General features: G+C 50.8%; 2 protein-coding genes across 2 annotated transcripts in view; both read right to left on the bottom strand.

Annotated features, from left to right (window-relative positions):
- Window positions 1-21,750, bottom strand: part of LOC109292341 — a 33,119-nt gene extending 11,369 nt beyond the window's left edge. Inside the window, exons 1-22 of the mRNA XM_019509738.1 lie at window positions 21,502-21,750; window positions 20,936-21,061; window positions 20,314-20,493; window positions 19,884-20,108; window positions 19,321-19,447; window positions 18,239-18,438; window positions 17,762-17,974; window positions 16,324-16,469; window positions 15,570-15,697; window positions 13,575-13,707; window positions 12,827-12,959; window positions 12,187-12,345; window positions 11,631-11,757; window positions 11,055-11,266; window positions 8,979-9,141; window positions 8,447-8,529; window positions 6,233-6,393; window positions 4,768-4,921; window positions 3,753-3,913; window positions 3,576-3,654; window positions 2,889-3,053; window positions 1,674-2,009 (exon numbers count right to left, since the gene is read on the bottom strand). Of these exons, the coding sequence (XP_019365283.1) occupies window positions 1,674-2,009; window positions 2,889-3,053; window positions 3,576-3,654; window positions 3,753-3,913; window positions 4,768-4,921; window positions 6,233-6,393; window positions 8,447-8,529; window positions 8,979-9,141; window positions 11,055-11,266; window positions 11,631-11,757; window positions 12,187-12,345; window positions 12,827-12,959; window positions 13,575-13,707; window positions 15,570-15,697; window positions 16,324-16,469; window positions 17,762-17,974; window positions 18,239-18,438; window positions 19,321-19,447; window positions 19,884-20,108; window positions 20,314-20,493; window positions 20,936-21,061; window positions 21,502-21,748 (3,658 nt within the window). The 5' untranslated portion in view covers window positions 21,749-21,750. The remainder of the gene's footprint in view (window positions 1-1,673; window positions 2,010-2,888; window positions 3,054-3,575; window positions 3,655-3,752; window positions 3,914-4,767; window positions 4,922-6,232; window positions 6,394-8,446; window positions 8,530-8,978; window positions 9,142-11,054; window positions 11,267-11,630; window positions 11,758-12,186; window positions 12,346-12,826; window positions 12,960-13,574; window positions 13,708-15,569; window positions 15,698-16,323; window positions 16,470-17,761; window positions 17,975-18,238; window positions 18,439-19,320; window positions 19,448-19,883; window positions 20,109-20,313; window positions 20,494-20,935; window positions 21,062-21,501) is intronic.
- Window positions 21,751-22,786: 1,036 nt separating this feature from the next.
- The window catches only part of LOC109292352 (multiple epidermal growth factor-like domains protein 6), a 9,841-nt gene continuing 9,029 nt past the window's right edge, over window positions 22,787-23,598 (bottom strand). Inside the window, exon 14 of the mRNA XM_019509749.1 lies at window positions 22,787-23,025. Coding sequence (XP_019365294.1) covers window positions 22,787-23,025 — 239 coding nt within the window. The remainder of the gene's footprint in view (window positions 23,026-23,598) is intronic.

Here is a 23,598-nt window from a genome sequence, read left to right as displayed (position 1 = left end):
ATTAGACAGTAGTAACTGGGAACAGTAATAGCTACTTTGACCTTCCTACAGCCAATTAGAAAGAGACTAAATATGCACATACAGAGAAAACATCTAATTATGTGCATAAATAAATATACAAAACCCATGCAACTCATTGCAGGGAAAGAATTACACATTAACAGCATGTACATGGGCTGTTAGTGTAAAATAGCTGTCCAGTTCATACCCTAGCCAGCCATGCAGGTCATCTAGTGATATTAAAGTGCTCCTGTGTAGTCCAGTCCTGAAATGCAAGCATGTCTGAGGAAGGAGGTAGCCAACAAATCACAAACATGCTATAATGTATGAGATAAGAATTATCTATGAAAGGCACCGGGACAGACCATACGTTTACAAAAGTCCCAAGATTTCTGACTTTATGCTCACAAAGGAGAGCTGGGCCAGAGATCTGGGATTTCAAGGCCTCCTTAGACTACTTTGCAAGGACAAGATCCATGTCAGTCAGACAGGACAAAGGACTAAGACGAGTTTCATGGTCTTTGAATCTAGTCATTCAAATGACCAAATCCCATTCCAGACATTTCAAACCTGAAGCCCAAAGTTTGAAGCTATCCTGATATACCTCTGTGTGGCAGAGGTTTATTATAGGGAACGTCCAACTTGGATTGTGGTGCATCCCTAAAATTAATCCAAGTTACCAATCTGAGGTGCTGAAAGACATGGGGAAAAAACTCATCAAACCCCCATGCTTTACCAGAAAAAGTGGAGCGTTAGTTCGACCCAGCTCTGCAGTGTCTGCATAGATTGGGCACTTTAGCAGGCTTGTGTGGAACTTTTTTCTAATAGCTGATTCAATCAGCTATTAGATAAAAGCACCAAGAAAGCCCCACTAAAGTGCCCGATCTGTACAGATGTTGGGCAAGCCGGGTCCAAGTAACATGATGCCTCTTCTGGGTATGCGCCAGGCTTGGCATGGGAACATGCCGAGTTTAAAGTAAAGCACCCTTTTTTTTCCCACCTCCACTTCTGCAAGCAGCTGGATATTCAGCATCCTGCCCATTCACCTGGGATATGCATGCTACTCTTGCCTCCCCTAGACATGTATGGGCACCCACAACGTTCCCAACTTTTCTCTGCAGTGGAGATGGTAAAACGAGAGGATTGAATTTAATAAGCAAAGGGAAAGCCTGAGGTTGGTGATGTTCTAGGAGCAACACAGTTCAGAGCTGTAGCTCACCAGCAATACAGAGCTAAAGCAAAAACGTGTCGGCCTTACTGGCAGAAACGGCTCTGAAGTGTCACCAGATTCCAGAGCTCTGCAGTGTAATGGCCTGACATTTCCTCATTAAGTGCTTTGCTTGGTAATTATATGGTAAGTGAATGTTTTTTCCTCTTGTGAGGTAATGACCCTCTGTGAAACCCAAGAGTGCTTTCTGCGAGGATATTCATGATGATACTTGAGAGTTTCAGTAATCAGAAAAATGCAGACGCCTTCAAATGCTGGACCCATGCACACTCACCACCTGTGCCATTTGCAACAAAGTGGTAAATAATAGTGTAAAGCCAGCTAGAGAGGAATCATTAGGGCAAGGAAAATGTCTCATTTCTCCTTGGCTGAGTTACAGACAGAACGTGAATATCCAACATGCTCCCCACCTAGAACAGATACTAATGATGCCTGGCAGTCGTACCTGCTTTGATCCTTGCCAGGGCATTCAGCAGGGTGGCAATAAATGCCCCCACATTCTCCAGCTCTGCTGCATGTAGGTACAGAAGTCTGTTGATGGCATCATAGTAAAAGGCTCCGGGGCTCTGAAAATCCTCTTGAGTCCCTGCCAGATCTTGGTCTGGGATTGCCTGAGCCAACATGAGCACCAGTGCTGGGTGGAAGCAGGCCCTGCTTAGCAGGCGGACCACGGCACAGCCAAAACGGTATACCACAAATTGCCGAGGAGACAAGCTGGCTAGATCCATGGGGACTAGGGCATTCCCAGCGAGTCCTGGAGAGGTCTCATGCAACCCTGCCTCTGGAAAGGAGAAGATACAAGAGCCCAGGTGAGTGACTCAGCTTCATTCCCATCTTGGGGAACGTCCTCTTCCTTCTGTCAGCCAATACCATTCCCTGCTCCCTGCAGATAGTTTGGTTAGTCTGTGTGTAAGGGACAAATCTATCTTGCCTTCTACTTGACTTCAAGCTAACATGGCTAACTACATCTCTTCCTGTGAACCAGCATAAGCTGATACCCATAGCTCTAATCCCGACTCTACTCCAGTGCTGCAGAGACTTTTATCCCACTTCTACAGGCTTGATGAGAGAGACTTCCTCAGGAGGCGCAGACTACAGGAAGACTGTGAATGGGCAGCCAGCCTAGGGCAGACCAGTCCAGTGCCCTCTGCCATGACAATCTCTACTGGTCCCCCTTCCATCTTGCAGCATGATGCTACCTCCCACAACCCCACCTCCAATTAGGATTCACAGAGCTACATATTTGGCAACTCGCCGCAGCCAGCCACAGCTTGTTCCCAACAGAGATGTATATCCAGACCCCTGGGATAGGGCAGTTTTAGTAGAAGCAAAGGGGTGAGTAGGGCCCCAGAGACTACCCCCACCCCCAGGTCAGGGTTGAGGAACATTGCCAGTGAACCTGGCCCTTTTCCCACCTGTATAGATGGGTTAGCAGGGATGTCCATCCTGCACATGCTGCTCTAAGTGGGCACCAGGTAAGTGGCTATCTAATGGACCACAGAGATGTTCCATGAACGTGTTTCTGTAATAGCCACTCATCTCCACATATACTGTGAACAAAGCCTGTAATTCCAGACTCCTAGTCTCTCTGCCCAGCCCTGGAGATTTGCGTTCTGGACCTCAAAGGGTGGAGGCAGCTGGGATAGGAGCGCTTCTTTACCTGGAGCAGGAGGAGGACTAGGATGCCGCTTCAGCTGCTGTTGCTTCTCCAAAGCCTGCTTGATCTCCTGCAGGGTCTTGGCGAGGGGGGAAGTTGCCATCAGGCACTCCACTTCCAGCTCAGTGAGACAGGCCAGCGTGGCACTCCCAGGCTGCAGGCCTAACCCTGGTGAACATGGATAACATAGTACATGAGACCCAGGAGGTTTTCATGTGGACAGCTGGGGTGGTAGTCAATGACTGCAGAATATGTTGCCCCAGATGAACTGTGCTGCACAAAAACAATACCTCCCCTGGGCCCTAGAGGCTGGCAAACCTGCCTGGTTATCTTGTGCCCAACAGCAAAGTAGTGGCCAGCAGTTGCTGAGTACCCAGCTGCAAAATGACTAGCAAAGCGATTGCTAAGTCAGAGACATGAGAATCCCTGGCTGCAGGGTCTTCCTCAGACTGGCCCACCAAGGGAGCTTGCTGGGGAGTGTTCACGCGTTGTTCTCCTTCCTAAAAGACCTATATGCTAATATGGCACATCCTAAAATGTCAAAGTACCTTTAAAACATAAACATTTGGCCACTTTTTCACTCCACTCCTACATTTTAAGGCAACTGTGTTCACCAAGAATGCCTGCACAAAACCTCCTGTGATGATCACTGAAGGGTTACTGTGTCCACAGCTGAAGCACTGCTCTTACCTTGTTCCTCATAGCCAGGAAGGCCAGCAGAGGCACCTTTGCTACTGGAGAGACCATGCTGTAGGGACAGGGCAGGGTCCTGCAGGACAAACAAGGCTGTGGTGTCACAGAAATGGAGAGAGACAAAGGCCGTCGGAAATAATAGAGACAGACCTAGAAAAAGCACCTGGCCCGCACCTGTCCTTGCTCTGTTTCTGCTTTCCCTCGACGGGCCATCCTGTCCTGAGCCAGAAGCTGCTGTGTCACCTCTGTCTTCACAGCCACGTTCCCACAATGGACTTTACCAAGGAGGATGTTCAGTGCTTTCATTAACTCTGTTGCCTCTCTCCACTCGGCACCTACTTGATTCAAGCAGCCGAATCAGGCACAGAATAACAATGACTTTATCAATGAAGGTGCCAGGCATTCATACAGCCCCATTCATTCCTTTGGAAAAGCACTTTGAAAACTTCATGTGAGGCTCATGCCGCCAATACAAACCAGCAGCTAATTCCGCCCTTAGTGGAACAGCTTAAGCTAGAAAGCTAGTAATGCTGGTATCAAAACTTGGTGGACAATTTGAAGAAGCTGAGCAGCATTAACAGAGCTGGGGTTCGATGAAAACAGGGACGGTTACTAACCACCTTATTAGACCTTCACCTTCACGTTGCATTGGAAAGGAACCTCTGCAGACTGATAATTGCAGCCAGGACTTGACCTTAAATGAAGCCCAACCACTGTGGGTGAGCAGGTTGTGTGGATGGTGGCAGTGCCTGCCTGTAGTGCCACCCCCAGCTTACCTCGCCTGCAGCCCAGAGTTCAGCAGGAATTCGATCTAATGGACTCTCTGGAGCTCTGAGAAAGTTGTGGGGACTTACAATCTACCACAAGCCACTCCAGAGAATTTGACAGGGAACTACAACCTGCTCCAGAATGCCAGAGGGTGGATCCAATGCAGCTTAGGCAGAGACTGATCATCCGCTGTTGAAACGCCTTAGGTTGACAGTAATTTCTATGGAGCCCATTTGCATTTCTGAAAGGCTTGGTGGATTCCTCCCACACTGAACTGATACGCTTGATGCTCAGTGACACGGAAAGGTGCAATGCTCTTCTCTTTGCTGCCCTGACTCAAGAACGTCGTAGCCATCCTATTGATGCCCCATCCAGGCCCTAACACACCCTCCCCACTGGTGCTGCCTTCTGGTTCCCTCACCTGCATAGTCCACTGCTTGAACATCATTGCCAGTGGGTTCATTGCACTTCCGAGTACCTGTGGCTCCCTGGGTGGTGCTTTGGGTTTTATCCACAGGGACCCTTTGCTTGGTGAGGACTTTCAGCCCTTCAGAGTCCAGAGCTTGTGCCATATCCTAATTACAGAGAACAGCACCATCATGCTTTGCCACCCACAAATTCACCCCTCCTTTTCCTCAGCCTCTTCGACCAAACACACAGATCCCAGCAGCTAAATTCCCCCTCCATGCATGGGTCTTGCCCTGGAAATGCAGGGAGGCATTTGGCCCTAGATGACGTGCCTGCCTAAGGACACTGAAGAGTCCGGGTGCACTTGAGGAGAACAGTCAAAGAGAACCGACGGCCACCAACAGCAGGATGCAGCACTGAGCAGGTTTCCCCAAAGCACACCGAGAAGCCAGGGAGCAGTGCAAGGCAGTGCTGTGTCTAAATGGTCCGAAAGGGCACTCGTAGAGCACGCGCACTGCAGCCCTTAGGGCAACAGCTACCAGACTCTCTCCCTCCTGCAGCAGATGGGTGCACAGTGGATGTGGGATCAGTGGAGGCAGGTGGACCCATGAGAGTTTTAGCCCAGCTCGCTTGGGGTACAGTTACAGAGGAACTGCAGTGGCACAGGAGTCAATGCAGGCTGGCAACCCCAGTGCATACCCAGACTCCCCAGGAGGCTCCTCCTCAGGTTGCTAGCCTGGTCTGAAGCCTAAGCTGCTGTGCAAGCACAGCTATTTGTAACCTAAAGCTAGACTGGGCCAGGCCATCTGTGCTACAATCATGTCTACATGGACAGGGAAGGAGTGAGGAGCCAGGCTGTGTGGGTAAAGGCAGCAAGCACCAGGTACTAAAGTGAAGTGACTGTGAAGAGCCCAGTGGGCATTAAGAGCAAGATGAACTCCCGGGCACTGAGATTCCTGGGCAGCTGAACTCAGAAATGATGCCTGAACACTGCAGTGCTGGACGAGAGCCAGGGAAAGGTACACACAAAGGTTCAGCACAACTAAGACAGGGAGAAGAAGTGGTCCAGATAAACGCAGTGTCTGGACACTGGGGGAGAGAGCCGAAGCTCATCCGTTCTGGATTCTGGATCCATTAGCACCTTGATCTCCACCGGGACGTGGGCAGGCATTCAGTGCAGCATGATGTGTTGCTGCTGGTCTGCTTCTGCAAAGAAAGGGGGCAGCTGCATGCTGCACCCAGTAGTGCAGCCTCAAGAGAATGGGCTGCTACAGAAAGGCAACAAAGGCCCTGCTAACCACAGTGAGCTGTACACGGAAGCAGGGAATCTCCTGCTGCAGCATGTTTCCAGTTACTTCTGCCATCCAGGAGCCAGGAATGAGAGCTACCCTAAGTAAATCCTCACCCCAGAAGAACTGCCTGTGCTACAACTTCTGTAGGTCCACAACTCTCTCCTTTCATCTCCCTGGCATACTGACCACCAGATCCTGGATCCTCTGGCTCATGCCCCTGTAAAAGGCCATCACATCCATTCTGTGTTTGGTCAACTGAGATGCCAGGTGCAGGTTCTGGTCCTCCAGCTTATCATACAGGGTGCGGACACTGAAATCCTCCAGGTTTCTCAGGGCTGGCAGCTCTCCTGAAACACAAGACACCTTTCATTTTCTACAGCTGAGCACAAGATCCAAGATGATTCCTTTGCTGGAGTCCTCTCCTGAACTGCCAAGTGGCTATAATCTCAAGACACTGACCACGGCACCCGGCAGCTCGGCTGGCTACACAGAATACAAGGGACAGTAACAGCAGGAGAAAAAGTCAACTCCCCGGCTAGAAGCGGGGAGGCAGAGGGCTGTGAATGGAGGGATGGCTGTGGATATCTGTGAGTGTGAGATGAGTGTGTGACAGCACTGCAGAGACTGAAGCCCATTGGGATCAGCTCCTGTGAGCTTTCCCCAACCCTACAATAAGTTGAAAAAACTGAAGCCCAGCCTCAAAGGGCAAATGGAAGGAAAGCTACAGCTTCTGCGCAACTCAGCTGTGAACTTCCTGCTGGCCCTTAAAACGACTCACATCCCTTGCATGTGCTTTACCTTCCCCAGCCCTGCCCCAGGGACTGAAGATGGCAGCCTTTGCAAAATGCTTTGAGACTGAATACGAAGTACTGTCTGGTCTTCAGTGTCAGCATGGAGTTTGTGTGCTCTGCATAGCAGCAGCTTTTGCTTGTGATGACATTGCAATGCCTGGGCACTTTCTAGATGAGGGCACTTCAAAAACATGTTTATACTTATTTGTCTCAAAGATGCAAAAGAAAGAGTGGGGGACCAAGGGACTAGGATGGCAGTGGAAACAGCAACGCCATCCTGTGCTTCAGAACAGGGGCAGTAAAAGGGAAGTCACGTTGCTCTGGCAGGATTTCTGCAGAGACCTGGAAGTTCAGAAACTCCTCCTAAGAGAGCAAATTTCTCTCTGGCTGTTCTTTGCTGCACAGCCCTAACTGGCTTTTCCCTACAACAGTGGTTCTCAACCTTGTAAGGCTCAAGGCCCCCCTCAGAAAACGCTAGCCTTAAGCTTTCAACCATTTTTTGACTTACGGAAAAATAATAGAACTATTCTTGCATTGCAAAGAATTCAGAAATACCACAGCAGTTCAGCATGGGTTTTGCCACTAGGGATTCCTATCTGAAATCTGTGGCTTCATCCTGTGAATCACGCGTAGGTGTTTGCACACCTAACAGTGTTAATATTGTGCAGCACCCTGTAGCACCTTTAAAGAGATCTTGTGGCACCCTGGGGAACTGTGGCACTCTGGCTGAGAATCACTGCCTCCAGCCTTTCTGGCTTTTAGTTATACAGTATAACCTCATAAATCTGGATATAAAAAATCTGGAATTAACAAAAATCTGTCACTTTTTAAAACTTTATAACTCCATCAGGGAGTAGCGGTGGCCATTCCTGGGGCAACAGAGGGGGAATCTTGCACGTGGCAGCTGCCACTGCCATCCGCCACTCCATGTTGCCGCTCCACGTGTGGCTGCTGCTCTGGGACCAGCCACCACTATTCCCCTTCTCCTTCCCCGGCTGCTGCTCTGATTTCAAAAATCCCGAATTTTCACATTTCCGGCAGGTGCTCGGTCCCGAGCATGCCCAATTCATGAGGTTATACTGTCGTTTCTTTGTTAGCACAGCAATTCCCAGCATCAGTGGATGGTGGCATCTTCTGGGCCCCAGACTTACTGTATCTCATCTTATAAATCTCAAGACGGGGCCACCTGTAGAATGGGAGAAAGACGCACACTAGGTGTTGGACGCTTGGAAAACGGACAAACCCAAGCAGCAAAACACAGGGGCTTAATTTTCCAGAAATGCAACTTAACTTTCTTCTTCCTCTGACACCCCACAGAGCCTGACCACTCTGCTCATGACCAGCCAGGGTGAGCATTTCATACCCATTATACAGCTGGAAGGACTTTGTCCCCTACCGGGAGCATGTGTGAATGGAAGGCTGAGCTTAAAATAGGTGCGTGTGTCTGAGTGTGTCTGCATGGCAGCCTGAGTGAGTGACTCCAAATGTATGTGTGAGCTCTGAGGACCCTTGAATGCCGTAAGGGTGCAGAATAAGAATTAGAAGAGATGTGGGAGTGAGTGTGAATGAATCAAAAGGAGGGGCACAGCCACTTGCCAAAGCACTTTACCTGCACCGTAAATAATTGCTTTCTCTCCGGTATCAGCTCCTTCTCCAGAGCCGTGGGGGCCAAGAGCTTCATAGAACTGAAGGCTGGGGGGAGAGAAAGAGAGTGAAGCATATCCTTGCCTACAACATCCCTCTCTGCACCAACCACAGGGCTAGTGCTGGCTCCCAGCAGCAGCCACACTGTTGCCAGCCCTGGTCAGACCCGGGGACAAGTGTTTTCCTTGCAGCTTCTGAAGGGAGACATAGGAGACAGACGCAGGCAAGAGTGAAGTAATGGTGCCAGGCAGGGAACTGTGGTAGAGATGCGCATGAGGACTGGAGAGCAACAGAGGTACCCACCACTCTATGGGAAAGCAGAGAAGCTTCTCCTCTGTGTAGCTGGTGTCTCATCGTACCAGTATAGTGGCCAGGAGCCCAGTGCCAAGGGGCAGCAATAGGAAGCCCACATTTCCCATTGCTCTTGCTCTGTATCCACAGGCCTCTAAATCTGCATGCTCTGAAGTAAGCAGAGTGCCAACACATGGGGGGCTTACCTGTCTTTAATGAGGACGTACTCTGGAGGGATGTGTGGCTCACCCAGGCTCCTCCATCGTGGCTTCCAGCTCTTCATGGGGCTGGGGTTGGAGATGGGGGGCCTCAGCACAATCGCCAGGGTCAGAAGCATGAGGATCAAGAAGCCCAGGACAAAGAGCACTGCTGAAGAGGCCATGAGACAGTGGGATGTAAGAGGTGGAGGAGAGAGCTGTGTGACACTGAGTGCACCCATAGGACCTGCGATGGGTGCGTGGGATGAGCTTCCTTTTTGTGTAATAGGTAACTGGGATAGCCTTGGTGTGAAACTGGCCCTGCACTTCACAGGAAGGAAGGCCTAAAGCCTCCTGCAGCTGGAATCAGCAGCACCCCAGAGCCTGCAGCCATCTGTCCTGATGCTCTCACCACCCATTGTCAAAGGATGGTCACAACGTCTAGCATGCAGGATATGGGTGGAAGTTGGCAACCACCACTGGATTGCACAAAGCATTTGCCCCCTCCATGGCCTGATCAGAAGGACATCTAGAGACTGCCATCATCTTGGCTGAGCACTCTCCTTCCTCCACAGGCCCTCAATGCCCTGCAGCATGGGGGGGGCCTTAAGTCACCTGCATCTCCACTGATCAGGCCTTTGCCAAACGCCCTTGTGAGCCCAGCACTGTGTGGAGGAGGGAGAGCTCTTTGGCACTGGCAGCTGAGCGCCCTGGAAGCTGGCGCACACACTTGCTGGTTCATTGATATTTCTGTGCTCCCTCCCTTTCTGCCCCCTCTCACTGAGGGGAGACTGAGCCAGGTACAGATGTGCTCCTAGGATCAGGTCTTGTCTGCCTGCCTGCTTGACTCGTCTACGGCACGTGCTTTACGAGACATTCCCACTCCTCCAGCCTCCCACAGTAATGCTGACATTTGCAACTGGTGCTAAGGGGAGCAAAGCCCTCAATTAACTGCATTCCTTGCAGGGCAGGGAGAAAAGGCAGCCTTTTAATGCCTGCCTCTGAGCAGTTTCTGGCTAGGGAGAGCATGAACCCTTGGGAGGCTCAACCCCAGGAGCAATTAGAACAGGGAACGGCCAATGGCTTGATGCCATTTCCAGAAAGGAAGGCTGGTTCAAACATGATCTACCACAATAGGGGCCAGACTCTTTGGCAGACATGCCCCAAATTAGCTCAACAGTGCCACTGCAATCTCCTTCCTCTGCCTGAACTACTGCTTTCCTTTCTGTTCTCCACCCTGTGCTCCCTATCTGACCTGCTGCTCTGCTTTCTGCTTCTTGCCCTATGCTCCCTGCCTAATCTCCTGCTCTGCTTTGTGCCTCCTGCCCCATTTGCCACTGTGTTGCCTGTCCCCACCCTGATCAGCTGTGTGCCACACATGGAGGCTGCCTGTGCCACCTGTGGTACCTGTGCTGCAGGATGGCTATGCCTGCTCTACCAGGTGCAGAGACTGACTTCTAGGCTCAAGAATCCACGTGCTACTGAGGCATCAGAGGCTGGGCTTGGTAGTGAATGAGGGAGCAACACCTTAAATTAAAAAATACAAGCAGGCCCCCCTTCAGCAGCAGGCACTTATCAATGGAGAGCCATGGAGACTGTGGTTCTTTATATCCCTGGCACAGCTTTATATCCCTAGCACAGAGACTATGGCTCTTTATATCCCTGGCATGAGCTCTTCCTCATTGCCAGTGTCCCATAGGACCCAGCTGCCTTCGTTTCCACTTCTCCTGCAGCTCTAGCCTGCTGGAAGCCCGCAGAGCGCAGGTCACAAGCTTTATTCACCTCACAGTGGGTTTGTGTATCTGCAGGACAAGGACAGATGTTCAATCTAAATGCCAACAGCTGGCCTAGCATGAACATACTGGGCTAGCCAAATTAATGCCTGCAACAAGCAGATTAAGAACGGTGTTATACCAAAGGTCATGTTGGTCCTTTAGTGATAAGGCCCATAAAGGTCATTCTTCCTTGTTAACTGAAAGACAACCTGATGAAAAACCACATGCATCAACAGGAGCTCATTCCTGCAAAGGAAGCCATTAATAAGATCCTTTAATTGAAGGTATCAGTGCACCTTGGCTGCGGTACCTGTGACAGCTGCCCAGTTGGGCGCTAGGTTTAGCTTCCGGTGCTTCAGGATCCCATGCCTGGCCAGCTGGTACGGAGACGAGGGCTGAAAGGAGGAATCCTTAGGGTCACAGCCCATGTTCTCCTCATTCACAGTCACAATCAAGGTACGGTCCTGGACGGTGCTGTCCCTGAAAATGTATCTCCCAGGATCTAGGAAAACGTGGGCAAACCTGAAGGAGAGGGGGAAGTGATACATGTAGGTCCAGCCACCCTCTTGTGTTCAGCTTCACACAACTACAGCCACTAGCTTGCTCCAGCTGGGAAGTGAAATGCCTTATCTGGAGGAAAGACTCTTGTCGAACTCGGCCATTCAGGCTGGTCTGAAGCTCACTGAATTAAATGGGCATCTTTCCATGGAGTTCAGTGACTCAAACCCTTGGTCATGGATTCTCACACTATGCCCAATGCATTGGACCTAACACTTCATTGAAGAAATGGTTCTCCTCTAATAAGGGGAAGGCACAACATCCCCCATACCTGCTTAGGCATAAACTCCCTCCCCACCCGGGCACTGTTAGCAGCATCAGGCATTACTTGGAGATGTTGAGGTGGGTCTCCCGAATGAGGTGCTCCAGTCGTCGGAAGGGACCGAAATCCCAGCTGGGGTTGCTGTTGTAAAGATGCTGTTTCTGATAGACTGGGTAGTGGCTGGAAGCGCGATCTGGGAACAAGCAGGACAGAATCACAGCTCTGAGCTCCGGGCTTAGCCGGGATAAAGCCAGGCCACACTGCTTATGTGACGGGTTTGTTTTATGCAGCTCCACGCACGTCAGAGCCTCTAACAACAATCTGTGGTATAACTTATGAGATCTGAGGGTCTTAATAGTGCTTTACCCTATACAAAAGTCTCAGAATCACCTCATGTAGTAGGCACTTCTATCCCAGTTGTACGGACAGGAAAACTGAGACACTAAAAATACCAGCTGAGTCTGGAGTTGAGTCAAGCTTAGACCAGGAGTCCTGGGCAGACAGAAAGATGTGCAGGCAGGCAGCCCCAGCAGAGACTTTAGTAGGCAGTCACAGAAGTGGCTGAGCCTAGGCATGCAAGTAGCTTGGAGAGACAAACGTGAATCCAAACGGCAGCACTCACCATGGGGATGGATGCTGAGCTGGAAGAGGATGGTGTCTCCCACATGCATACACACGATGGGGTTTGGGATGTGGGGTAAGCGGTGTGGATCCTTGGCAGGGATGGCCTTGCTATGCCGACCTTTCTGCAAGGGTGTAGCTGGCCCAAATTCTCCTGAGGCTGGCCGTGGAGACAGGGAAGAAAAGAGTGAATCCTGCCAACAGGCAGCAAAGGACAAAATCCCCTACCCACTTGGCAATACAGAATTAATTCCCTTACACGGGGCCAAATTCTGCTCTGAATGCAGAACAGGATAACTTTACTGCAGGCAGTGGCCAACTGAGGCAAGAGGAGCATCATGCCCGCTCATCTATCTGCAAAGGTGCAGGATCTTCCACTCATCCTTTTTCATGGGCTGGAGTCATGTTATGAGTGAATTTCCAGGTGCCCAAGGGCTCTGAATGTGAAGCCAGTTAATACCTCAACTGAACAATGGGCCACAATCCAGTTTTTCTGTCAAATGAGGACCCCTCCCTTGCGCTGTGTGGAGGGATCGAGAGCAAATTCGCTATACCCCCAATGAGCTGAGAGGAAACCTGCAGCTTGGTCTGCCTGGGGCTCTTTGCTGACTCTTCCCTTCTAGAGAGCTCTTGGGTTTCACCTGTGAGGAATTCATTGAGCTCTTCTGTGCTGGAAATCATGACACCCATTACCCCGCCTGGGCTAAACAGAACAAAATGCACCCGCTGGCTCCTCTGCACGTGCTCATCTGGTCCCAGGATGCCGGTCACTTCCTGTAAAACACAGGAGGACAATGAGCTCTTGGTGATACTTTCAGCCCTGGAAGCTGCCCACTCCCCAGGATTTAGGCCTATCCCTTCCTTCAATTAATCCACCTTGGACATTCCTAGATTTGTCTACCCTGCCCCTGTACCACACCCAGGACCACTGCCAAGAAGCACACCCCACCCACTTGTCCCTGCCCAATACATGCCCATTCCCAGAACGGAGAGGGCGTAGCTGGCCTAAAGTAGCCCTGGTACAAGCTCCAGTGCTGCTCTCAGATACTCTGCCTCAAGGTTGCTCCATGGCAAGTGCTCTGGGTCACTCTGAGGAAGCTGCTGAGGGGCAGGGAGTGGGCAGCACAGCGGCAGCAGGTATGGGCCTGGTGACTCTCTCTCCCAAACCCAGCCACTGCTATTTTGTAATGATTTACAACCTCCCACCTTCTCAGCGTCCTGCTCCATGAACAATATGGAGCATCCCCCACATCCCTCTCACACGGTGGATCCCACACATTGCATCAGCTCCCTGCCCTGCCTGGAAGCCCAGGAGTCTCTCTGCCTCTCCACACTGCTCTCTCCAGCCTCCCTCCAACCCAGAGAGCAAGTCCTAGCCCTTATACTCACTCTGTCCTCTCCCTCCTCCACACTCAGAAGCAGCTCTCGATTGATGCCAACCCTCAGAGAGATCTGTGGGGCTCTCAGCAGGCACTCCCAGTCACACAGCTCTTCAGCAGAGACGTATTGTTCACAGTGACACCTTGCAAAGGAGAGGAAGGGGCCTGTTCCTTAAGTCCCCTGGCAGGCAGCTGCAAAGTGCCAATGGCCAGACCTGAGACCAGCTCTATCGTTCTATCTATCATCTGTACAGTGAGTAGGCCAACTCTTTAGGAAAGGAATTGGCAAGCTGGATCACATGCAAAGTCCATCCAGTCCAGGGCATAGTTGATGTGACAACTGTGGTGATATCAAATGATACACACATAAGCTGCCACAATGTTATCTGTTACATCTGCACCATTCTGTAGTGATACAAATGTAGCAAAACCATTGCAACTTTAACGCTTTTTTATTCAGGGTCAAAATTACAGTGATTTAGCTAACCTGTATCACCACAGGTGCATGATATATCATAACAGCTGTTGTGCACACCTGGGAGGCAGCTCCTCTTAAGAGGTATTATTGCCCATACCCCTTATATCCTAACTCCAAATAGCCACCAGAAGATGGTTTATAGAAGGGTATCAGAGCAGTATAGTAGGTAGATATGAGATACTCTGCCACCCTACATACATCTCCTTCTATTCTCTACTAGTTAAACATTGCTATAAACCAATGTATCCCTTCCAAAATTTTTGCTGAAAACAATGGGAGGTACGAGCAATGCATATTGTAAATCAACGTTCTCCTGCTAGTTCCTATACAGTGTATTTCTTTAATTGTCTGGATTCTGAGGCGGAGTAGTTCATGTGCACAGAACATGGTCATAACTTACAGGTACTAAGTGGGCATGTCTACACGTGCATTAACACTGGCTTAAGTTTACTGCACAGTAATTTACTGTGCAGTAAGCAGGAATAGGCCAGCATCTACACAGACAGATGACCTCGGACTAAATTTAGCCCCAGGTCAGAGCAGCCTGCCATGTGTCTCTGTGGTCACTGAGGGGAGCTCCAGCCTCCAACCACGTGGCTGCCAGCATTTGGAATTGACTTTAGTCACAAACTGAAGCCAGGAGAGGTGGCCAGCCTTGGGCACTGGGGCTGGTTTCAGGCCAGCCCTCTAGTGGCTAGGCAGACCTAGCAGGGAGGCCCTCTGGGTTACTACACAGTAATGGGTCTACACATGTGTTACTGCACAGTAACTAATCAGGTGTAAATTTGATACCGGCATGATGCAGGTATCAAATTTATGCTCAAATTGGCATAAACCAGCATATTTATTGTGCAGTATGGGTGTGCATATGCAGATGTACACCTGTATTGTGCAATAATTTTGGTTACTGTGCAGTAAATGTGCACATGTAGATGTGTCCACTAATCAATATATTTAGTTTCTCCATTAAACAAATAAATGAGGATTGGACTCTGAATTAGGCTTCCTTTTTGGTTAAAATCTTCCAGGGGGCTCATCTGCAGTAAGTGCTAAACCCACACCCTCTGAAAACCAGGGCCTTTTCAGGCATCTGAAGCTGGGCATCCTAAATGATTAGACACTTTGGAAAATCTTGGGACCTTTTCTTTAATAGGGAAGTCAGTAGAAGAAATCTGATGCTAGTGGAAGAAGCTGTGGACTGGGGGCCAATATTGACTCCTGGAAGAAGTCCAGCAAGGGGTATGCATCCCAAGAAGTCTTCCTCATTCAGGCCTAACCAATGGGTCTCCACCATGGTGTGGCTGGCAGAAGTTCACAGTCCATATTCCTATAAACTATCTGCTCATCTATTGAGTCTATCTGCAGGGACAATGATCATGATATGGACTCTTTTGAAGTTAGGAAGTGGGCTGAAACCAGCGGCTTGTTTCACAGGACACACAAAACTGAACTACTTCCATTCACAGTTGACTGGGCAAAATTCAAGCCCAACCTCTGCTTGAAGTGTTTTCTTAACTTAAAACGTACATGCCCAGCTCTGCGTTGAGTTCTCCACCCACTGGGCCACAGAAAGGAGAACAGTCATACCGTTCGGGTGAAACACACTGGCGTGTGGATGCCAGACGGACTTCTCCGGGAGCACAGCGCTCCTCCACCTGCAGCAGCAAGGCCCACAGATTCACATAAGACAGGGATGAAAAACAGGGATACCACTACTCTGGCATGACCCAGCCCCCCTGCCACTCTGCCCCGTCCCACGTGCCATCTGAACTCTAGCATTTGAAGGGTAAATCTTAATCTATTTTGCACTGTTAATTGGTCGGAAAACAGACAGGGGAAATGACAACAATATCAATAATGATCTTGCAAGGTCCCTTCCAGCCCCGAATGTTGATTCCCATCAAATTCCCTTTCCAGCTCTAATTAGAAGCCACCCTAATGACAACACAGTGAATGAGGTCATCAGTTTTGGATACATAGATGGCCCCATTACCAGAGTATGCTGTTGCCTCCCAACCTTCAATGTGCTGAACCTCATGCAACCTCTGTGAAGTAGGGCAGTGCTATTATCCCAGTTTTACACACTTAGAACTGAGGCACAGAAAGACCAAATGATCTGGCCCAAGATCCAGGGGTGGATCAGAGAATTGAACCCAAGCTTTTGCATCTTAAGCCACTATTCCAAGCACAGGGCTGTCTTTCTCCCCTACTCACTTGCCTTCTCACCTGAGTCATTCAGGTTTAATACACTTAAGGGCCTTGTGTTGCAGAAGCATCTTACCTGAGACTGGCAGTCCTGGTCACTGTTGCTGTCAGAACTTTTCTTGCCTCTCTCGTCATAGTAAACATACCCTGCCTGGCAGATACAGGAGCCATCTGACTGCTGAAATGCCCGGTTCAGCCCATGGCAGGTACAGCTGGTAGCACCTTAGGAAACAGCAGCAGGAGTACCCAGCATTAGTGGAAATCAAAGTGACTGGGAACTGTGCTCACCCACAGCAAGTTCCTTTCATATTGCCTACTGTCCAGCTCCATTCACAGCTACTGCTATATGAGGAAGGGTTGAAAGCACTGGAGTCTGGAGAACAGAAGACCAAGGGAAGATTTGGTAACTGTCTGCAGTTACAAGAAAGGGTTGTTGCAAAGATGATGGCAGGCAGTTGCTCCCTGGGTTTGCTACGGACAGCACATGAAGTCATGGGAATGAATGAGCCTGCCATCGGAGGTGGTTCAAGCACCTACATTGAACACCTTCAAGAGCAAATTGGATGCGTATCTTGCTGGGATCCTATGACCCCAGCTGACTTCCTGCCCTTTGGGCGGGGGGCTGGACTCGATGATCTTCTGAGGTCCCTTCCAGCCCTAATGTCTATGAAATCTATGAAATTGCAACCGGGGAGATACTAGGAAGAAGGATCTCATTCTGAAGGTGGTTAAGTCCTGGAACAGCTTACCAAGAGAGGGCACACAGCCATTATTGTAGGGAGTTTTCAAGTGCATGTTAGTCAAAGCTTATCTGGGATGGTTTAGACAGGGATGGCCAGCCTTGGGCAGGGGTGGGTCAAGATGACCTCCTGAGGCTCTTCCCAGCCATATTTGCTATGACTCTAAATTCCTACAGCAGGTGGGTTTTAACTTGTCCATTGAGCCACCTGGAGCAGGTCAGGGCCTGTCCACTCACAGCTGGTAACTGCAGGAGTCCCCTGTTTTATTACTCACAACCCACTAGGGAGGACATGACTGTGAGTGGGATAGTCAGTATGCACATGGCCACATCACAGGGCAAGGAGTATGCTCCACCTCACGCTGGCTGGCTTCTCCCACTTTATCAGGGCCCCACCTGGAGTTATTTCAGGTCACCCTGCCCAAGTAACCTCCATCCACTGCACTCACTGCAGGTCTGGGCAATGCATCCTGCTGTAACTCCATTAGATTCAGAGGAGTCGCGTGGCAAGCATGAGCAGGGACCCTTATCTATTCCTCCCTCCTCCTGGACCTGGCAGGACTGAACTTCTGATGCCTCAGCTAGCCCAGTCTGTGAGGGATTGGGGTGGGTCTGAAAGCTGTGCACTGTCTCAGCAGTAGGGCAAAGCCAGGACACGTGGCAGATGCAGAACCACAAATGAGCTGGCCCTTCCCTGGATCATAGCAACACAGAGGTCAAGGGGTTGGTGTTTTAAAATCTCAAGGCAGCTCCACATACGCAAGATGCAACTCACCTGGCTGTGAGGAGGAAGAGCTCCCGCAGGGAAAACACCCTGTCAGAGCACGGAGGTGGTTGAAGAAACCAGCAGGACAGGCATGGCATTCGTCAGGGTGCTTTGCAAGGCTGCTGTTCCCATGCGTCCCGGGGGGGCAGGGCACAGGGGCATGTGCCATGGGAGGGCAGTAATAGCCTTTGGGGCAGGGCTGCTGGAGGTAATTTGAACTGCCTAGGGGGAAGTAACAGAGGCAAGTCAAAGGTGGCTGTCCCCTGCACTGGTGAAATGGGAAGGACCTAGCTCACTGCATTATGAAGGCAAGCAAGGCGGTTAATTATTTAACTTAGAGCTCTGGATCCGACGGAGCCCAGAGACCTGGATCACCTGTGAGGTCCCAGCCCCGCGCACTGCCCAGAGTCTCAGCAGAATCACCCTGTAACCTGCCCTGGCTCACAGGCTTATCACACCCCTGAAGCCCCCTGGATTCTCAGTTACCGGGTGGGCAGGTGAAGCCGGCTGGGCAGGGCTGGCAGGATGGCGTGGTGAGGAAGTCACTACGGTAGGTGCCAGCATCACAGAGCCTGCAGCATGTCTCAAAGGAGTCCCTGGGGCCTGTCACATTGCACGCCATGTATCCTCCTTTGCAAGGAAGCGGATGCACACTCCCGGGGGGGCAGTAATAGGGAAACACACACCTAAAGAGAGACACGGAGGCAGGAGGCAGGGTGAATGGGAAAAGTTCTTGGCTGATATTCCCAAGTGCCCTCCTGCCAGGCTGACAGGAAGCTCTAGTCTGCAGCAACTTTGGCACCTGCCTGCAAGGAGAGAGCTGCTGCATTTCAGAGGGAGTGACAGAGTGCAGAAACAAGTGAAATCTGTTCAGAAAATACACAGAATCCACTGAAATGCACCCGAAGTTATCTTTTCTTCACCGTGAACAGTGTCGTGGTATCCCAGGTCACTATAAGCACAGTCCGCTGTACAGACAGCTGTTGAGAACCCAGAGCTACAAAGCTGGGGATGCTTTGAAGAGATAGGTTCAAAGTCAGCTTGAGCTGTGCTAGTACTGTAACACTGGGCCGGGCTGTTAGCCTGTGCATGGGGAAATCAGCACCTCAGACCAAATCTGCCAAGCCAGCTTTGAAATTAGCACTCTGGATGTGCTCGCACATATGTGACTGCAGTGCATGGCATACACGGGACTCTGCTTTTCCTGTGCCCACAGATACCATTGACAGCTGACAGGCTCCCAGGGTCCACTGCCAAGGATGTAACTAGAAAACTTCACGGGTTAGCTCAGCGTGCATCTGCTGCACACGTGAAGTGGATTTGTGCTCTGTCCTCTGTCCTGTCCCCTGGCCCAATTGCAGGCTAATTAACACAAATTAAAAAGCACTCTCATTAGCTCCAGCAGCTTCCAAATCTATGGCTGTGGTGGAAGACACATCTGCAATGTTTGCCATATGCACAAAGGTTGTGGTTGAAACATTAATCCTGGTTTGACAACAAGTGGATTTCACAGTGGTCAGAACTTCTTAGAGGCTTTTGCTGCCTTCACCTGTCTCCCGTATACTCACAGCTGCTCAGGGGCATTGTACCTCGAGGATCCTTCAGGACAGTAATACCCCCCAGGACACATGGAAGGGACCCCTGTATGAAGCCCACAGTAGAAGCCAGGTCTGCATATGATTGGATTTACTGAACCTGAGGGGACACAAGCACCAGAGACCCAATGAGCCTGGGGACATTTCCAGCCTGTGATTATCTCTGCATGACCCACGTTTCCCAGCACACACTGAAGGCCAATGGAAACCCACTGAAGTAGGCTTGAACACAAAAAGGGTTGGGTGCATTTGGATGTTGCAATTGGGTGCTGCAAGGCACCTGCTCTTCACTAGCCTCATCTCACTCCACTTGGGGCTTATGCACACTGCAATTGAGGACAGGATTCAAGGGGCAAGATCTAGTTTCAGGGATCTGGGACTACTGCCATGTCCCCCACAATAATCATTGCCCCTGAGGCTCACTGCAGAGTCACCATTGCCAACTCCTGTCAGACCCACTGGGTGCTGGGTGGCATTGCAGAGGTGCTGGCAGACAGCAGAACAAGAAAGAGAGCCAAGGGGCATGAATTCCTCACCAGGTGGGCATTCATAGCCAGGTTCACAAGGTGTTCCTTGGATGTTGGGCATCTTTGTCTGGGCTGGGTCTGGGCAATAATATCCAGGAGAGCAGGGGTCACACTCGTCCAAGGAGGCTGCACCAGGCTGGGTCCTGAAGGTGCCAGGTGGGCAAAGAAAAGTGCTTCCTTCCCCTGGGCACCAGTGCCCAGGGGGGCAAGGGTAGTCTTCAAAGGTGGTAAGGCCTGTGGAAAAGAGAATGGAAAAAAGAGAGAGGAAGCAAAGAGGGCTTTAGAGGAATGTGCTCCCACTCCCTTGACCATCCATAGCTCGTGCAGCTTTCCTTGGCATCTCGCATGGCCCCACCCCCTGCCTCCACGCACTCATCCTTTTCCATGTAGGGATTTGACCCTGCATCTGGTTTCAATAGCAGCAACGTGGGGCCCTCACCTGACATGGGGCAGCGGTAGCCAGGAGGGCAAGGCTGGCAGTCTGCAAGGCTCTGTGCTCCTAGGCCTGGGTAGTAGGTATGCTCAGGACACTGCTGAGGGACCATGAAGCTGCTGGGACCAGTGACGTTCCCCCCAGTGCAGTAGTGTCCAGAAGGGCAGAGGTAGCTCACTGGGTCTCCTAAACACACAGACAGCATAAGCATCAGTGGGGGGACCCTCACCCACCACCCCGGCCCTCCTTCCCCTGCCTCTTCCCCAGGCCTCTTCAAACTCTCATACACATCCAATCTAGCCACAACCCCAGCATCAGTTTGGGGCACAAGAAGATTAGAGCCTGGGTTTGGCCTTGGGTCCCTCTCCAGATAAGGTCCTATTAGTATTTAGAAAGGGGGCAATAAATTAATAAATAATCCTCCTAGTGTGAATCATGTGGGGATTTGTTCTTTCCTCAGCAATGTTCAGCTGGCCACAGTGGAGGCAGGATACCTGATTGCCTGGGCCAGCTGGGTGGTCCCTGTGCCCGAAGGTCTAGTCCCTTATGCCCAATCCCAGCCTGGCTAGACTCAGCAATGTGCCACACACGCATGGAAAGTGACTCCTGTTCCCCCCTGAGCCCTGACCTGCTTGACACCAGCGGCCTGGGGGGCAAGGCAGGCAGTCTTCTCTTTGGCTGGCCCCTGGGACAGTTCGGATAGTGTTGTGGGGGCATGGTGTGGGCACCTCGGCTCCCTCCTGGCAATAGAAACCTAGAGGAGGAAGACAGAAGGTGTCCTGATGGAGAAGATGACCCAGGGTCTGTCCCAGAATGAGCATCTACAGGGTTGGGGAAGCACCATTCTTAGGAAGAGGAGAGCCAAATCAATCACCAGTACAGTGAACTACCAAACGAGGGGTAAGGGCTTCAGATTCAGGGCTCTTGCTCAGGTTTGCCCCGAACTGGAACCCAGAGACCCCTGCTCAGTCACTGAGCGCAGCAGGTACCAGGATGAGAAGAACTGGAGCTAGACTTGGGCTAAGCTGTAACCTTCAGCCAGGGTCTGAGTGATACCACACCCTGCATTGATTGGATTTGGGGGTTTGGTCAGTTGATGGAGAAAGAGAAGGAGCCAGTGTGAGGTTGTGAGGAGTGCAGCACTTCTAAAACCAGATATCTGTCGCAAACGGCTCCATGCTGGTGGGCACATACCTGCAGGGCACAGTCCTGCGCACACCTGCCCCCAGGGACACTCAGCCAGGGAGCTCCATGGGAAGTCATGGCCTTGGGGAGTTGATTCAAAGCTCCTGGCCTGGCAGAAGTACCCAGCAGCACACTTCCCCTCCAGCCGTCCGCCCCTGGTGTGAAGAGAGCAGGGGGAAATGTATATGGGAAACAGAGTAATGCAATGCATGCACACACTAAGACATGCAGGGGCTCCTGTACACAGTACACCCATGAGACAGAACAACCAAGAGGCTTATACCAGAAAAAGGTGCAAGTTGACCAATTCTCTGAATAATGGATACATGTATTATAAAGGAGATGAGGCAGGGGCTCTCAAGTTTCAGTACTGACCCCACCACAGATTCCTTCTGTGACCTCCAGCAATTCACTTCAGGTGAAACTGTCACTGGCTTTCAGAAAATCTTTGGCTCCTAAGTGCCAAACTCTCTTTTGAAAATGGGCCTTGGGTGCCTGCATTACTGAGAGGTCTCTGCAAGCATGAACATGTCCTTGCCTTTGCCTTGGCCTTGTCTGCACAGGGGGGGATAATGTTGCTCATTATCCTTTGATATGGGTCAGAATACATTTGCTGGACCCCAACACCCTCAGTGCTTGGGAATTTCTGTGTCCAAAACTTATGCGTGGGGCTCCAGTCTGTCAACCTCTTAGAAGACAGAACATAAAACACCACTAAGGGCAAAGTGACCTTTTCCCTCCAGCTTCGCTCTGGATCACAAAGAATCTGCAGTACTCGCAATAAACATTTTTCATTTTTTTTCAACTAGAAAAAAAATGCAGAAAATGTACCAGCTACTTCCCCAGTTTTCCCTGAGAAACCTGAGTATGACGTCTAGCGTGACATAAGTGGTGTAGAGGAGTGGGAGGAGAGGGTGCATTTCTATCCTCCTAGCTTCACAACACAAAACAAAGGAGAGTTTCCATGAGCCTGAAGTTTGGAAATTCACACCTGAGCAAAGAGAAGATGCTTCACGCCATGGAAATCATTGCCACAAGAAGGCACAAAGGCCAGAGTGTTGCAATTCAGAAATGGAGATGACCGGCTCAGATAACCATAACAGGTCCAGCCCTCAGCTGGCCCAAGTCTGCCACCCGGTGCCCTGCGCGTGTCCCAGGAAGCTGGAGCCAGCAACCACACAAGATAGGGCAAGGATTACTTCCTTCATAGAGTATTGCATAGAGCCATAAATCAGGCCCTGTGTAAAGGTTTCAGCACCGAGACTATTGTACTTTGGGACTGCTGCACCCACCATTAGAATGCGGCTGCTTCTGAGGTGGAACCCGCAGCTGCCCGACAGCACGTAACAACGCTGCGCAACAGTTTAGGGTGGGGACCAAAAAAAATACAACCAAAACTACAGTGCAGCAGGGAGAACTGTGACCTGCAGTAGTGACCAGCCGAGCAGGCCAGGCAATCCCTCTCGTCCTGCAGGCCGGTTTTGTTCGGAGGAGTAAATGTGCCATCAGGGCATGGATAAGGAACCAGGGTGCCTAAAATGGAAATGTGAGAGGTGATATAAAGGCAGAGGGTCACAGAAAGGCAATGGTATTTTTCAGCACAAGGTGCTTCATTCATGCAGCAGGCTGGTTACACTCAGTGACGATACAGGTTGGATGTGGAGCTCCTGTCCCTACCACGTAACCAGATGAGCACAGCCAGGGGGACGCGCCCACCAGGTCATTACTTATACGGGGTAATTATCCACCTGCTCCAGGCTGAGCAGTCTGAGCAATGCAAAGGGGAAGAGGCCTTACTCTTCCCTGCCTTGCTGAGGGTGCTGTGACCTCGGAGAGTGTTACATCCAAATGACACAGATGTAATGACTCCCTAAGATGCGATTCAGAAGAAGTCAGGCCCTTTCTTGCCACATCGCTCTTCATTCTTTAGTAAGGTGTATATGAGGTTTACTCCAGCCCTTGCCTGTGGTGAGATCCCCAAACATACGGTCAAGGGTAAGACACTCACATACCAGGGAGGGGAGGGGAAAGAGGGAAGTAGCAGCAGGGTGATGGGCAAGGGCATGTACTGACACATCCTATCCAGGGCAGCCAAAAGGACAGTGG

Source organism: Gavialis gangeticus, unplaced genomic scaffold (genome assembly GCF_001723915.1).
Source record: "Gavialis gangeticus isolate Ggan-Ray unplaced genomic scaffold, GavGan_comp1, whole genome shotgun sequence".
Lineage (NCBI taxonomy): Eukaryota > Metazoa > Chordata > Crocodylia > Gavialidae > Gavialis > Gavialis gangeticus.
Note: the sequence above shows the minus strand (reverse complement) of the source record. Positions and strands in the feature narration are given on the sequence as shown.